This window comes from Stegastes partitus, unplaced genomic scaffold (genome assembly GCF_000690725.1).
Source record: "Stegastes partitus isolate 25-593 unplaced genomic scaffold, Stegastes_partitus-1.0.2 Scaffold3634, whole genome shotgun sequence".
Taxonomy (NCBI): Eukaryota; Metazoa; Chordata; class Actinopteri; family Pomacentridae; genus Stegastes; species Stegastes partitus.
This window is the reverse complement of record NW_007581365.1, coordinates 79,824-93,862: the sequence shown is the minus strand read 5'-3', so window position 1 is coordinate 93,862 and position 14,039 is coordinate 79,824. Positions and strand designations below refer to the sequence as shown.

The window sequence follows — 14,039 nt, the reverse complement described above, 5'->3', positions numbered from 1 at the left end:
CGTTTAAAGGACGTTGTAATACATGCATCTCGTGGCATTTCAAATTGTGATATGAGAAAAATATCAGATGTGATTTGGACGTCATGTAATGACGGCCGCATACCATTTAAATTTTGTCACTTCCAGGGTTGAGCTGCTTCAAGGGCTCACTGGTAAACCTAAATGGGATCAAAGCTTTTTATTTTATGTTATCCATCTAATATCCTAATTTTGGAGGCATTAGGTATGAAGTTACAAAACTCTTGACAAAACTTGTCAAAAGTGAGTGAATTTATCAAACTTATTGTAAAATGAAAAGATAGAGGACTTCCAGCTCTGGGATCAGGTGGTGGTTTGGCAGGTTTGTCTGGCGGCTCGTGGTCTCGTCGTGAGGTTTCGGGCTCCTGGTTTTGGGGTTGAGGCAGAGTGTGCAGCTTGGCACAGGGCTGCAGTGGGCTGTCAGGTTAGCCTGTGATGGATCGTCACTGATGGCGGAGCGAGTACAAAGACGCCTGTGTTGGACTCAGGGGTGCAGCGGGGAGGGGGTCTGCAGTGTGTCAGAGTCACTCATAACCCTCTGTCATCTTAACCCATTGTCAGCAGAACTAGAGAACTTGTGTGTGCCTCGTAGCAGCGTCGGGCTCAAACTTGTTTGAGGAACAAGTCCCCTCTCAGCATTTTTAAGTGAACACTTAAGATGCAGGACACCAGAGAAGATCTGGTGTTTACTGTTTGCAGATACTTCTGAATTCTGTCAGATTAAAACCAATGGAAGATGTAAACTAGAAACAGAATGAATCAAATTTTTACTCGTGACAGCTGTGATTGTAGCGAGATTGATATTTCTTGTTTTAGCTGTTTGTATCTTTCACTCACATGTTAGAAACAGCACAAATTAAAACACATTTTAATTAGTGATGCGCGATATTAAAATTTCTGTCCGATACCGATATCCGATATTAAGATTTTTGATATTACCAATAACCAATATTACCAATGTCAATATTCAATTTTTGTTCACATTGAAAAATGAGTATAAGTAAGCACTGTGAGAACGTGAAAACTATTTAAAAGAAGCGCATACCAAATTACACCACAGTCTTATTTATTGTGTAACAAAGGGAAAACTTATTTAAACATATTTGAACATATTTAAGTCCAGGAGCATTTCAGTAAGAACATCTGTGAAATAGCAGCAATATCAAATGTAGAGACGAAGGCGCGAATGTTAGACAAACATCGGTTTTTCACATCGACTAAATTTGTTCATCGGCCGATACGATATACAGGAAAAAACACTGAAGCGATGTGGTCGCCGATATATCGTGCATTCCTAATTTTAATACCTATAATCGTATTTGATTTTATTCTAACGTGCACATCTATTATAACATCTCAGAGAAACACAAAACAAACAGCAAAGATCCTTCAGTTTGCTGCATGGCAGTTCAAATCAGAAATAAGTGTGATTTTTAAAACTTAAAATCCAAATAATTTACAATGAAAAGTTTACACTCAAAAGTGTGTGTGGGTCCCCATGCGTGCATGTCTGTGTGTGCGCAGCAGGGATTGCCCTGTCACTGGCAACACTGCTCCACTTCTCCTCAGTGACAAGCAGCAGCACATTGCGGGACAGCTGAGCGTGGGGGAGCAGAGGGGAGGAAAGGATCAGCACTCTTCACCCCAGGTTAGCCTCAAGATCACCGCTGACCTGACCGCAGTCGGGAAATCTCAGATATGTAAGAGGAGAGAAACAAAACAGCAGTAAAGGAGTGTCGAGTAAAGGTGGATAAACCAGGACCTGCAACATGGGAGATACAGTATAAAATACAAGGAGACATGATTTAAACACACTTCAGTAGAATACATGTTCTGGTAGTGATTTATTTTCTGCGTGTCAATTTCTTAATAATTTCCTACAAGATTTTAAGGACATTAAATAAATAAACTGGTTGCAAATTATACATGTAGACCACTTTGAGACTGGAATTTGAGTTTAGTTAGTCGTGTTAACTTGGTAAGCAGTTTCAAGACAACACTTCATTAACAAACTACAATTCTAACTGGTAGAGATCTGAATCGTATGCTTTTTTTTTTGTGTGTAAACTTAATCCAGTAAAAAGAAGCCACTTTCATCATTAATTAGGAATATCTTGAAAATGTATTCCTTTATTTTACACGTTTTGTCTTGAAAACACACAATTTAATTAGTTCATCAACACTAAAAGCAGTTCCTTTACATCATTCATGTTTAAATCATAAAAGCTGGAGGTGAGTTAAATTTCATACATACAGGATGCACATAGCTGTGGTAGGAGTGGGGACAGAAATGGACATTTTAAGAGAAAAATAAACAGAAAAATGTTATTTAATATCTCTAAGTCTCAGTTCTGGGCCTAGAGTACATTGAGTTTCTTTTTTTTTCCTCCTGGAAAGCAATATTCTGTCTGAACTCGGGACTCATGCAACAATATTATGTACAAGTGCCTTTGGGAGAGAACATGGTCACCATAGTGACAGCAACAGATGCCCAATTCTGTCGTCTTAGAGACGGTTTCTACACCGTCGCCATGATAACTGCACATCCATTACTGAGCCCTTTGACATCAGATCTTCTCCTTCAGATTACAGTGATTTTTAGACCGACAACACAACATTAAGGGTGAAATATGACAAAGCAGTCGACTCCTCCTCGATAATCATCAGCCTGTACGACGACACAAAGAAAGCAAATCAATCACATATAAATTACAATAAGGAAACTGAATAGAGGCCATCAGATCTGATTACTACACAGCTGCGCCTCACTCTTTCTGTTGAGTAATGAACCTTACATAAGCTGCAGCGCTGTACCGTTTGACTGATGCCTAAAGGTGATGTGACACTACTACGGCCCGGCTGATCATCAGGAGAATACTCCCATTCATTCCTTGTTCAGAATGAAGTGCCCCACCTGTGTTTTCACAGGGCTCTGGAGGCCTGGAGAAAGCTTTCTAAGTCAGTGTGGGGGGAAACAGTAGTTCTGTAGCCCAGCCATGCTGCTGCTCACTGGGGCTTTTATCGCAGAGTAATCCCCTACAACAAACAGAATGGCCGGCATGTGCATATGCAGCTGTCGCAGTCTTAGTGCAAGTGGTGTCATGTTAAATCACAGGAATGGACTGAGCCCCTGAGCCATCCGCTGCCCTTCCCTTTGCTGGCATCCCACTCACTGAGAGGCTCCAGCACACAGACACAAACACACATACATGCTCATACCTACGTACATAACCCACTTCCCACTAACATACTTTGCAGCACATGGTACCCCCAAAGTTATTCACTGTAAATAACCTGTGCTCCACTGCTACAAGCAACCAGATTATTTACATGGCATACTGTATATTCCATTAATGCCACTGGCTGTGTGACACTCAGAGCAGGCAGGAAAACAAAAGAGCATCCATCTCTTTGAGAGGTGCCACTCTTCCTTCAGTTAATCAGGTATCTGACAGAGGAAAGCTTTCGCACTCATAAAGTCTATCCAGTTTAATTTGAAGGCAATTTACACCCTGACATCACCCAAGTGTAAACTGCAATCAGCATAGCTCCTCCGTCTGAGGCCAGCATCCGGAAACCATGTCCCGGTCCATGTCAGTCCAGCATTTCAGTATCATCTTCCATATCGGCCTTCCTGCCGCGGAAACAAGGAAAGACAAGCTCTGTTGTGTTTCTCCTCTTATCTCATCTTAATCTGTCACATCTCAGTCACCCCCCCTCCTTCCCTCTCTGTATCAATACCCTCATTTTTACATTCTCTGCCTTTACGCCTTTTTCCATATTCCTGTCTTTGTTTTTCTCCGGCTCCAATGACCTTCTCCCATGTCAGCGGTGGGACAAATTTAGCGGCCTGGTTTCTGGAGCGACCAAATAGTCGGACACAACAGAAGGAATGTGTGTGTGTGTGTGTGTGTAGGTGAGAAAGGAAAGGTCCTGGCAACACAGATACAGTTACAGACATCCAGACACACAACCAGAAGAAGGCAAAGGAGGGTAAACAGGCCGAGGCTCGCCGTCCTGGAGGTATGCAGACGAAGGACACAGGAAGAGAGTGACACAAAAATAGACACATCTGAGAATAAGCGCTGCATTTACAGGAACTATTAAAAAAAAAAAAACAATAAAACAATAAAAATGGTCAACAGAATGGAGCCAATAACTATTTTCCATCAAGGAAGTATTGCATACACCACAGAGGATAAAGAGAGAATGTGTTAAGTTATTCTGGGATGTTGGGATGGAGGTGCTGTCGCCATGGAAACATGTAGATCCCCTACCACTCCCCAGGCCATGCCATTCTGGAGCTGCCAAGCTCTGGGTGCCGTGTCACCAGGGGTGTTATGCCATTCTCCGTCTCTACGCTCTGTGACGCACCAGATGCCTCAGACAAAGCAGTATGCCATTCTTGAATTAGACACAGAGCGAGGGGAAGCGTTTCAGTATGGCTGCTACACACTGTGAATGCTGGAGTGCAAAAATCCAAACAACTCTCTCTCATTTAAGAGAAGTAAAAGGTCTTTACTGGAGAATTAACACTTCATGATATCATATATTTCCAGTCCTGCAGTTTAGAGTCGATAAAATTTCATTAATCCAGAAGGAAATTCTTTTGCCAGATCTTACTACAAAACAAAATTACATGAGAAATGCAGTGACTAATAGATTTGCACTACATGTTATGTGACACATCGCTTAAAAAAAACTATCAGCTAAAATAAGATTAAAATAGAAAAAGTTAACAAGCATGATTCTGAGGTAGTTTAAGTAATATGACAAGTGTACCTTTTGTCCACTACAATGATTTAATAGTTTAAAAATTAACATTTTACAAATCAAAACACACAACTTATGAGTTGTTTTTCTGACAGCATATTAAGTTAGAGCTTAATTGCTTTATTTTATTCTTAAACTGAATAGTCAACAATTTCTTAAAATATTTTTTTTCATCTATCCTCTTCTATGCTGAACAAACATTTCACGCTGTCAGTTTCTTAAATGAACTATATATAAGTTTCTCAAATCTCAATAAATTGAATGAGGTGTAGCCTGTTGGTTGGACAAAAGAAATCAATGAGTAAAGACTCATTTTGGCCGCTTATTAAAAATAAATAATACACAATTTCACAAAGTACTTATCCATAATGGAAATAACCTCCATTTGTTATTGAGCCGCGCTTTAACCAGTTACAGCAACAAAAGGATGTTTACACTTTAACACAATAATTTAATGCTGCTCTGTAAAGGATCTAAACACAACCAAGTAACTTTATCATTTTAAACCATTCTGTGTCATCAGTGCATATGTGGGTCTGTACTGATGCCTTATGTGATTTCAGAAGGAGGGCAGCTTACCAGGGGACTTTCCAGGGAATGTACCCTAATGAGTAATGAGTATCTAAATAACACCCTGGGGTAAAATAGCTGCAGTATTTATGCGCTGGTTAGATACCACGCAGCGCTACAGCATCATACGCTGTAGAGGGCAGAGTGTCTGCCCCACTTCTCAAGAACAGGACCAAAATAAGGCGGACGCAAGCAGGCAGCAGCGGAACAGTGAGTAAGCAGAGGACAGTCGCAGGTGCTGGAGCTCGGTCAAGAAGGAGAAGACACATGACAGCTGGCCTGTCACACAATGACTTATTCTTCAGCCAACACACACTTTACCAGCGGTTACTGTACATCAACTGTCCTTCTGGTGAGCAAGTGAACAAAAACAAAAAACAAAACAATTAACTCTCAATTCTTTATTGCTTAACAAAACAATATATATTTATTCCATGACAAGTAGAAAAAAATAACTACAATAGCTGTACCATGTTTGAGCACATTATAGTAATAATATCAGTCATTGCCACAACAAAGTCTGTCAGTCGCAACCAGCATCACTGGTATAATACATATTATGCCATTTACATGAGGTCTGTATCTAGTCGAAGTTGCACAACGATGCCGATAAATACAACAGGCTACATTACTGTTTTATAGCTTTTACATGGCTAGTATAGCTCTCAAACCAGCTCAGTGCTGGCTGTAGTCACAACAAGAGGCATGCTCTATATATGCATTACATGGTATTACTGGTACTGTACAGTTTCTGTGGGCAACAGCTACAAGACTGAAACTTCTCTCCACCTGCTGGCAGAACGATTAAGCGCAAGTAAACAGCAGATCAAAGAACTATGATATACCCTCTACACTAAGCAGAGCCAAGAGTTAAATGCCTACCGTCACTGGACATCATACTTGTGAGAATTATATAGTGCATACTGTATTTATTTGTAGACAGCTCACACGCTCATTCAAAAGAAATAACATCGATGTGGTCCAGCGATAGAATCTTCAGATGACGCAGAATCATCAAAATAAAATCTATAATATACAAATTTAAGCTCAAAATCATTACATGGCAGTGTAACGCTTAAATCAAACCCCTAACTCTCGATAAGTACTGCGCAGTACTGAGGGTACGTGTGGTAACTCAGCCTGTTGTCTCTCCGTCTTTTAATAAATTGCAAATGTAAATCACACAACAGAACAATGTAACAAGTGCAGCCTTTTTTCTGCTTCATAGGAGGTGGTCACAATTAAAACTGAATCATAAATAAGTTAAATACAAAATATACAGAAATTGTTCATTCATCCTAAGTTTAGGAACGGATGTAAAGCATCCTTTTTGATTGATGATATTTAAACATGAACTGACAATGATGACGTAACATACTGCAGGCTTAGCTGTTATTGGCAATTGTAAATATTGAATACATATCTTCGTCAAATTACCAGATAAAATACAGTTAATACTTCAGCTGTGCATTCTCGAGCAGGTTAAATTTAACTCTACATTTTAAAATACCATTTAGAGAGAAACAGGACTTAAGCCACCACCTTTGTATTTTAGAATACATTCACTTACGCTGAGAGAACATGCTTCTTTAAAAAAAAGAAAGAAAAGAAAAACGTAGAACATTTTCAATAATCTGCAGCTGCTGAAAACAAAGTTATAGTTTTTAAGACGTGCTTGCCTTTTTCTTCCTTCAATCTTGTCTTCATAACTTAAATCTCTGTTGCACAATACCTGGGGAGATGCAGAGGGAAAAAAATAAAGAACAAAACAGCCTCAAGGATGTCTAAAGAAAATCTGTCGTAGCAACATACCTGCAGTGATTTATCCATTTTTTTCTCCAGTTGATGAATGAAGGGAATCTATGGAGAAAGAAAATCAAACAAAACGAACACAACAAGGGGAGAAACACTCCATCTTAAATGCCACCGCACAACAATATGCAATGCAAGAAACCCATAAACAATGAAAAAATTCACACAGCCTGAAAAAACAAGCCTTCATGAGACCGTATAGAAGCTCACACCAACTGTGCACTCCTATGTGATCTTTAAATAAATAAATAAATACTTCTGCCTTTGTATGTCCCTTATTTAAATGTGGCACCAACACGAACATTTGGTTTGACAGACTCTTGTGTCCAAGGTTTTATCTAGCAATACTTCAGAGGCAGTGTGACGCAAAAAAACAAAACAAAACCATGCAACCAAGAGCAAGCTTCACCAAGTGCTATATTTTGTGTACATCTCTGTAGATTTTAAGTGTAGGTAAGGTGCACGGTTTGTGTGTGTGTGTGTAGAGACAGTGTCTATGAGCATGCAACTGTATGGTTTAATGTGTTTTGAATGTTTGTGTTGTATTTCTTGTTGTTTAGGTCCCTAGAGGCGTACAGATAGGTGTGTGTGCTTATTAGAGAATGAATATCTTAATAACTTTTTGAATGATTTTTCCACACCCTGGACAAGGGGCCTGGAACTTGTGTAGCCTCCTTGCGCAGGGGAAACAAGTGAGCAGGTGAGCTGTACGTCCGTGTATGATATTTCCATTACGTGGTCGCACTCTGCAGAGCTTGCAAGGTTCTAACAGTGCCTCAGGCCTCACGTCTTCAACCTCCATGCCCAGATTTTCCTGACTCTCCCCTCCTGAGAGCTGCTCATCCTTGTGGAAGCCGGAGGGCCGAGGCCCCTTGCCTTTCCCCATAACCATGGGAGGCAAGGGTCTGTCAGCGGTGGAGTGGGAAGGCAGGATGACAGGATCAGACACCGTCCTGCTGCAGTCTGGGACATCGATGCCTGTGTCGCTGTCATCTTCCTCATCGTGGGCAATGAGAGAGCTGCATGCTGGGATGTCAGGAACAGAGAGGGAATGGGCGAGTCGAGGGACATCTTTGTACCAGTTCTTACGTAGAGCCCAGCAGCGAACACAGTACCTCTGGAGAGGTATGTTATATTTCCGGCACTCTGTGCACTGCCAAGCATCCTGAGAAAAAAAAGCAGATACAAAGTCACATGTCTGGTTGGTAATTTTAATCAGCAACGCCAAACACCTAAACATCAGAGAAACAGACCTGTGTGGAGATCTCTGTGTCGGTGTCATCACTCAGACACTGGGAGTCTTCATCTGGCTCCTCCTGCATCTAAATAAACATAGAAGACATCTAATCACATCATTCTCACACTTGATGGTGAAACACCTCCTGCTCAGAAACAACATTTTGAATGAATCATTAATCAGAATAATGACACAGTTGAAGCAATTCAAACAACATAAAGCTAAAACTATTTTTTGGAGGTATGAGCATGCTTAAGTGGAACCACTACAGACAACGTAGTAAACTCCTACCTCTCGATCTGTCTTCTCCTCCTTCCCTCCTCCGTCGTCATCCTCAAGAGGAGCCTCTCCGTCTCCTCCACTCCCTTCTTCCAGGGCAGCCTCCTTCATCTCCACGCTCACCTGTTCACTCTCTCCCTCGGTCAGGAACCAGAGGTCATCGGTGGTGTCCGACACGATGGCCGTGTCCTCTTCCTGTGCAGGAGACAACTGACACATCAGTCAGACCACCACTGTTACGTTCCAATTTATGTCATTTGCCAACAAGTAATTGTGACTGTTTTTAGCTTCAACCCTCCCAAATTGGCTCAGTTTCACTCAATCAGAATATTACTGAGAGGACTTCCAAACGACACGTGAGGTTTCTTACTTGGTTTGTGTGGATGTCAGTGGAACCGTTGCTCCTACGACTGTAGTTATTACGAAGATTACCCAGAAACCACCAGGGCAGGCCAGAGAGGTCCCACTCGTCCAGAGTAACGTCCAGCTTGGGTCGCTTGCAGGCTGAGCGTGGCAGGCCTTCAAGAGAGTCTGAGGAGGTTTTCAACAAGTAAATTCAGCCTTTTGGCACAAATCTGGCCTGAGCATAGTGCTAAGTATACAACAGTTTGCTTACCATCGTCTGGCTCCCGAGGTCGTCTCTGGGAGGGGGTTTGCAGGAGAGGCCCACCAGCCTCCATCCCTGCTTTGACCACACCTCCACACATCTACAGAGGGGGAGAGGTGAAGGACAAAAATTAGAACACCGAGCCTTGACTGGGTACTTGGAGGACTCGCAGTTCCTGTTCAAAACGGCCTCTGGGCGCGAGGTGGTGGAACAAGGGAAACAAGGGGCTGGGCAATTAGGGTACGGGCTAGTGGGGAGGGAGGTCAAAACAATTTAGAATATAACTGGGCACTGAAACAGTGAGTAACACAAAAAAGATGAGAAAGAGTAAGTAGGAAATCCAGTGCACTAGTTACCATGTGAATAAATGTGCATATTCTCAGAGTCCAGTACAGCTCTAAGTGGGACTGTATTTATTCTAAAGTAATCTCTGTCTCCTAAACACAAAATAGGAAGACAGAAAATGAATGGTATCTACGACATAAAACAAAAACTGTCTCATATTAAAAGTGTGCACATTCTTTGAGGGAAAGAAACAAGAGACAGACAGAAGGTTTTAGTTTTTAAGTGTTCATTCCCCATCTGCCAGTGAAAACTATTAATTTATCACAGCATAAAAAAAAGAGGAAATTTGAGAACAAAATTACAAGTGTAATCAAATCTAGAAATTGATAGCACCCTGCAGAGGAATTAGCACATGCAGCAACTGAAAATACAGCGATTCCATTCATTAAAAGAGACAAAAATCTGACTGCAGCTAAAAAAATAAATAAATAAAAATGTTGAGGCAGATTGTATTATATACAGGGCACAGAGTCAGCTCTTTAAAAAAAAAAAGGATTTTGGAGGGAATCGGAAAGAAGGGTGTAGGTACACAGGGAAAGGTGAGAGGTTCAGGGTCATCATTCAGCCTGGGGGTGATCAGGAGCTGCGATCCTCCAGTTCGAAGCAGAGAAGAGAACTCTGAGACAGACAGAGACAGTGACTCTGCCCCCCCATCCACTGGGTGGAGCTGGTGGGTCACGACAGAGTGCTGAAAAGCCCACCAGACCAAACCAAGGATGGGGTTGTACAGAGACGGTGCCACTCTGTACAAATGCACACCAACGAAGACAGCAGCCATTACCTCCTCCTCCCAGGTACACACAAGCCAACAGGAGCTCACTTTATAGACACTCCTAGTGGACTTAGATTTAAGTAATTGTTTCCTTTGCTTAAAATAAAAAGCATTATTGTTTGAGCAGCTGTGCTCTCAGGCTGCCTGTCCTGTCCCTAAGGGTTGTGTGTACCGGGGTGATACAGGCTGAGGGTCTCTGTTTCTTCTGAGCACCATGCTTCGGCTTTACCTGACCACGATCCTCCACTCCGCCCTCAACACATTCACGGCCCACAGAAAGATTCTCTGCAGCGTCTGCATTTCAGATAAAACACAGTAACAGAAAAAGAACACCCCCCCTTTAATTAAGCATCACACACACTCTCACTAAGGCCTTTCTTCTGTGGATGTGAAGAACAAACTGTCCTGGGACTAAACAGAATCCCCAAGAGATGTACAAACTGTCACAAGCACTCACAAAGTTTGTAAGAAGAAAGATTGTTCCAGAATATACGTAAGGAATATGAGGGCAAGACAGTGACGGTGTTCCCACAAACCTTCACTTTAAAACATGCTAAGATATAAAAGAAACATCTATGACAAAGGGCAGAGGAAGAGACATGGTTGAATTTCAAAACAAATGCACAATGTTCTGTCGACATAAAGTGAATTCCCAAATTGGACGGTACTTGCTGGTTCCACCTGATGAAAACATGATTTCACACAAAATTGTACAACAAGAATTTGCACCATTTCTCGAAAGAATCACTTACCAGCACAACCGAGCACAACCAAGTACTTCTTGAGCATTTCATACACTGGGCTGTAAAATAAAAATATAGAAGTTTAGATTGTACTGCCTTAATTGAGATGAGCATTACCGAGCATGAACAGGAGGTCCATTTTTTCCCCCCACATACCTTGGGTTTTTCACAGAGAAGCTCTCCACTTCCAGCAGCTCTCCCAAAGGATCATCCTGGCAGTGGACTATGTGCTGCCTCTGTTTGTCATACAGTTGCTTCCCCATGATGTATTGACCCAAGTAGTGCATCACCTAAACAAGCCAGTGGATGTTAGATGTTACAAGGCACCCACAGGGAACACTTTTACCAATAGGAACCAACTATAAAGAATCTCTGGAATAACCACTTTTCAGGTAGCACCTTGTTGAGCAAGGCTGCAAGGACAAACATTTCAGCTGTTAGCTCACCTCTTTGAGTGTGAAGACATCTTCCTGGGCTCCAGCAACTCGCAGAATTTGCAGGAGAGGAGCCTTTGGTTGCACCTGGGTGGACAGAAGTGCAATAGTTTAGCATCAAATATGGATTGCACATGAATCCTACATGTGCGTAGTTTTTGCTGTAGATTATACCTGATTTCCTTCTCCGGGTAGCGTCCTGCATGATGAGCCTGAAGCTGGAGGTTGGGCTGATAGGGAGCTCATAGTAAACAAACGAAGTCTGAAATCCAAAAATTAAAACATGCAATTTAAAGCACTTCTCTAATTCCCGATGAATCACACCATCTAGCTACCGAGTTATGTACTTCCAATGTTACACGTAATACCAACGCCCACGCACAGCTTCATAATGTCAAATTATAGTTAGTTAAGAATATTTGTGAAATCTAAATCGTGCAACAACGAGGCTGCGTCAGCTTCGTAATGTGAAGAACCGTTGGCCTAATTTGCTGGAAGCTGCACAGCCTGCGAAAAACCAGGCTACCAGGCAGCTGCACGGAAAGTCGTTCCACCAGCCCACCCTTACTTTTGCTTTTACTTATTGTCTTCACACAGCAAGGCCACTGTAGCCGAGCTAACGCTTTGCAAACAACCGTGCCACCATAAAACACAAAAAATGCACTATTTCATGTGTCGCCGTCTGACACAAATGTGAACTGGGACACCGCTACACAACTTTGGCAGGTGCAAAATCTGCTAGCATTACTAGCAAACGTGTTAGCCAACGGCGCTAACGTTAGCTAACTTCGGTTAGCTAACTGCTAAACAGTACGTTCGTTAAACATATTATCTCACCGTGAGGAGTTGACATTACTTCGCAGCTGCTACATATTTTCATATGCACTGTTGCCTTAACAGCTAGCCCGCATCTTATAAATGTACGGCTCAGTAAACGTAAGCTTTCCAACACAAGCTAACAGGCAGGAGACAGTTAGCTACACAAGAGATTCAAAACGATGAATATGGCTTCACAACTTCCGGAAACAGAGCGAGAGTGTGGCGCCACCTGCTGTTTGACAAAAAAAAGCGGAACATCGGCGTTCACAGTCAAAGCACGAATTCGTTTTAGAATAAAGAGTTTGGACATATACTGGGCCTGAGAACAGTTTCAGGTAAATTAGCTTGAAGCTTCCTCCACTTAAATATTAGCAGCACTTCATGAAACGTTATGTTTGGCTCCAGAGCAGACACTGTGGGCTCATTTTGACTCACATACAAAATGCAGCATTGTTTCTGAATAATGTTTAAAGACATGCAAAGCTCTGTTAGACTTAAGCATGAATGCTTTCTAATAAGACATCATTTATTGTTGTCATTATTTCTTTATTTTACACCTTCACTTCACTTTACGGTCACCCCAACAGGTGGAGGTAGGGTCTTGTGTGTTGGGGTGACCCTTGTTGTCTACGGTGTTGACCTTAATTTTCATTTTTTTAAAATTAGTCAGCTAAGTCAGTCAGCTAGAGTTTATGACACTTAATATTCTTTTTAGTCAGGTAAATTTGTACTTTTACTCACCTATTCATAATATTTAAATTAGGGATGCACGATATATGGGTGACCACATCAGTATTGGCCAATATTAGTGTTTTTTCCCATGTACCGGTATCGGTCCGATAAATACATTTAGCTTATGTGAAAAAAAACGATGATTTTCTAACATTAGCGCCTTCATCTTTACATTTGATATTGCTGCTATTTCACAGATGTTTTTACTTAAATGGTCCTGGACTTGAATATTAAATATGTTAAAATATATTTAAAAACATGATACTTTTGCTATGTGATAAAGACTATGTGGTCTAATATGGTATGGGCTTCTTCTGAACAGTTTTCACGTCCTCACAGTGCTTATTTATACTCATTTTTCGGTGTGAACAAAAATTGAATATTGACATCAGTAATATCGGTTATTGGTGATATGAGAAATTGTAATATCGGCATCGGCCAGAAATTTTAATATGGTGCATCACTAGTAATAACCTCATTCTGAATGTTGGTAATGCATTTATAAATACTTAGACCAGAACAGAATAATTCTGGTCCAGAAGTTATTCATTTGACCCAATTGTGCACCTTATCAAAATTAAGTGAATAGTGAATAGCTAATATAAGTATTTTAAATAAGCAGCCGACTGACACCTCTATTTTTAAATATTTTTCATCACTGTCTATTTATGACCTTGACCAACTCATTCATGATGTAAGGCCAGTTGAAATAGTTTTAACTAACCAATCCAACAATACTAAAACATCAAAACACGCCTTTACAATGGCTACTTCTGCCTAAGTATTCAAGTACGTTATATTTTGCTACGTACAGACTTGATGTAATTTTCTTTACATTACTTTGAACTGATTTCATTTCTTTTGTAGGAATTGTGCATTAACAAAACCCACACAAGTC

General features: G+C 41.2%; 1 protein-coding gene across 2 annotated transcripts; it reads right to left on the bottom strand.

Annotated features, from left to right (window-relative positions):
- Positions 1–5,747: 5,747 nt before the first annotated feature.
- Positions 5,748–12,563, bottom strand: mdm4 (MDM4 regulator of p53). 2 transcript variants are annotated; one of them, XM_008306232.1, is made up of 12 exons: positions 12,428–12,563; positions 11,765–11,852; positions 11,603–11,677; positions 11,313–11,446; positions 11,166–11,215; positions 10,643–10,707; positions 9,306–9,396; positions 9,060–9,220; positions 8,702–8,899; positions 8,427–8,495; positions 7,174–8,338; positions 5,748–7,093 (listed from the first exon to the last, which is right to left on the bottom strand). In XM_008306232.1, exons 2-11 carry the CDS (start codon positions 11,834–11,836, stop codon positions 7,769–7,771), a joined length of 1,485 nt encoding a protein of 494 aa, XP_008304454.1. In that variant the 5' UTR covers positions 11,837–11,852; positions 12,428–12,563; the 3' UTR covers positions 5,748–7,093; positions 7,174–7,768. The 2 variants fall into 2 exon arrangements, with proteins under 2 accessions (XP_008304454.1, XP_008304455.1); XM_008306233.1 differs by having other exon boundaries at positions 8,702–8,884.
- Between the last annotated feature and the right edge of the window lie 1,476 nt (positions 12,564–14,039).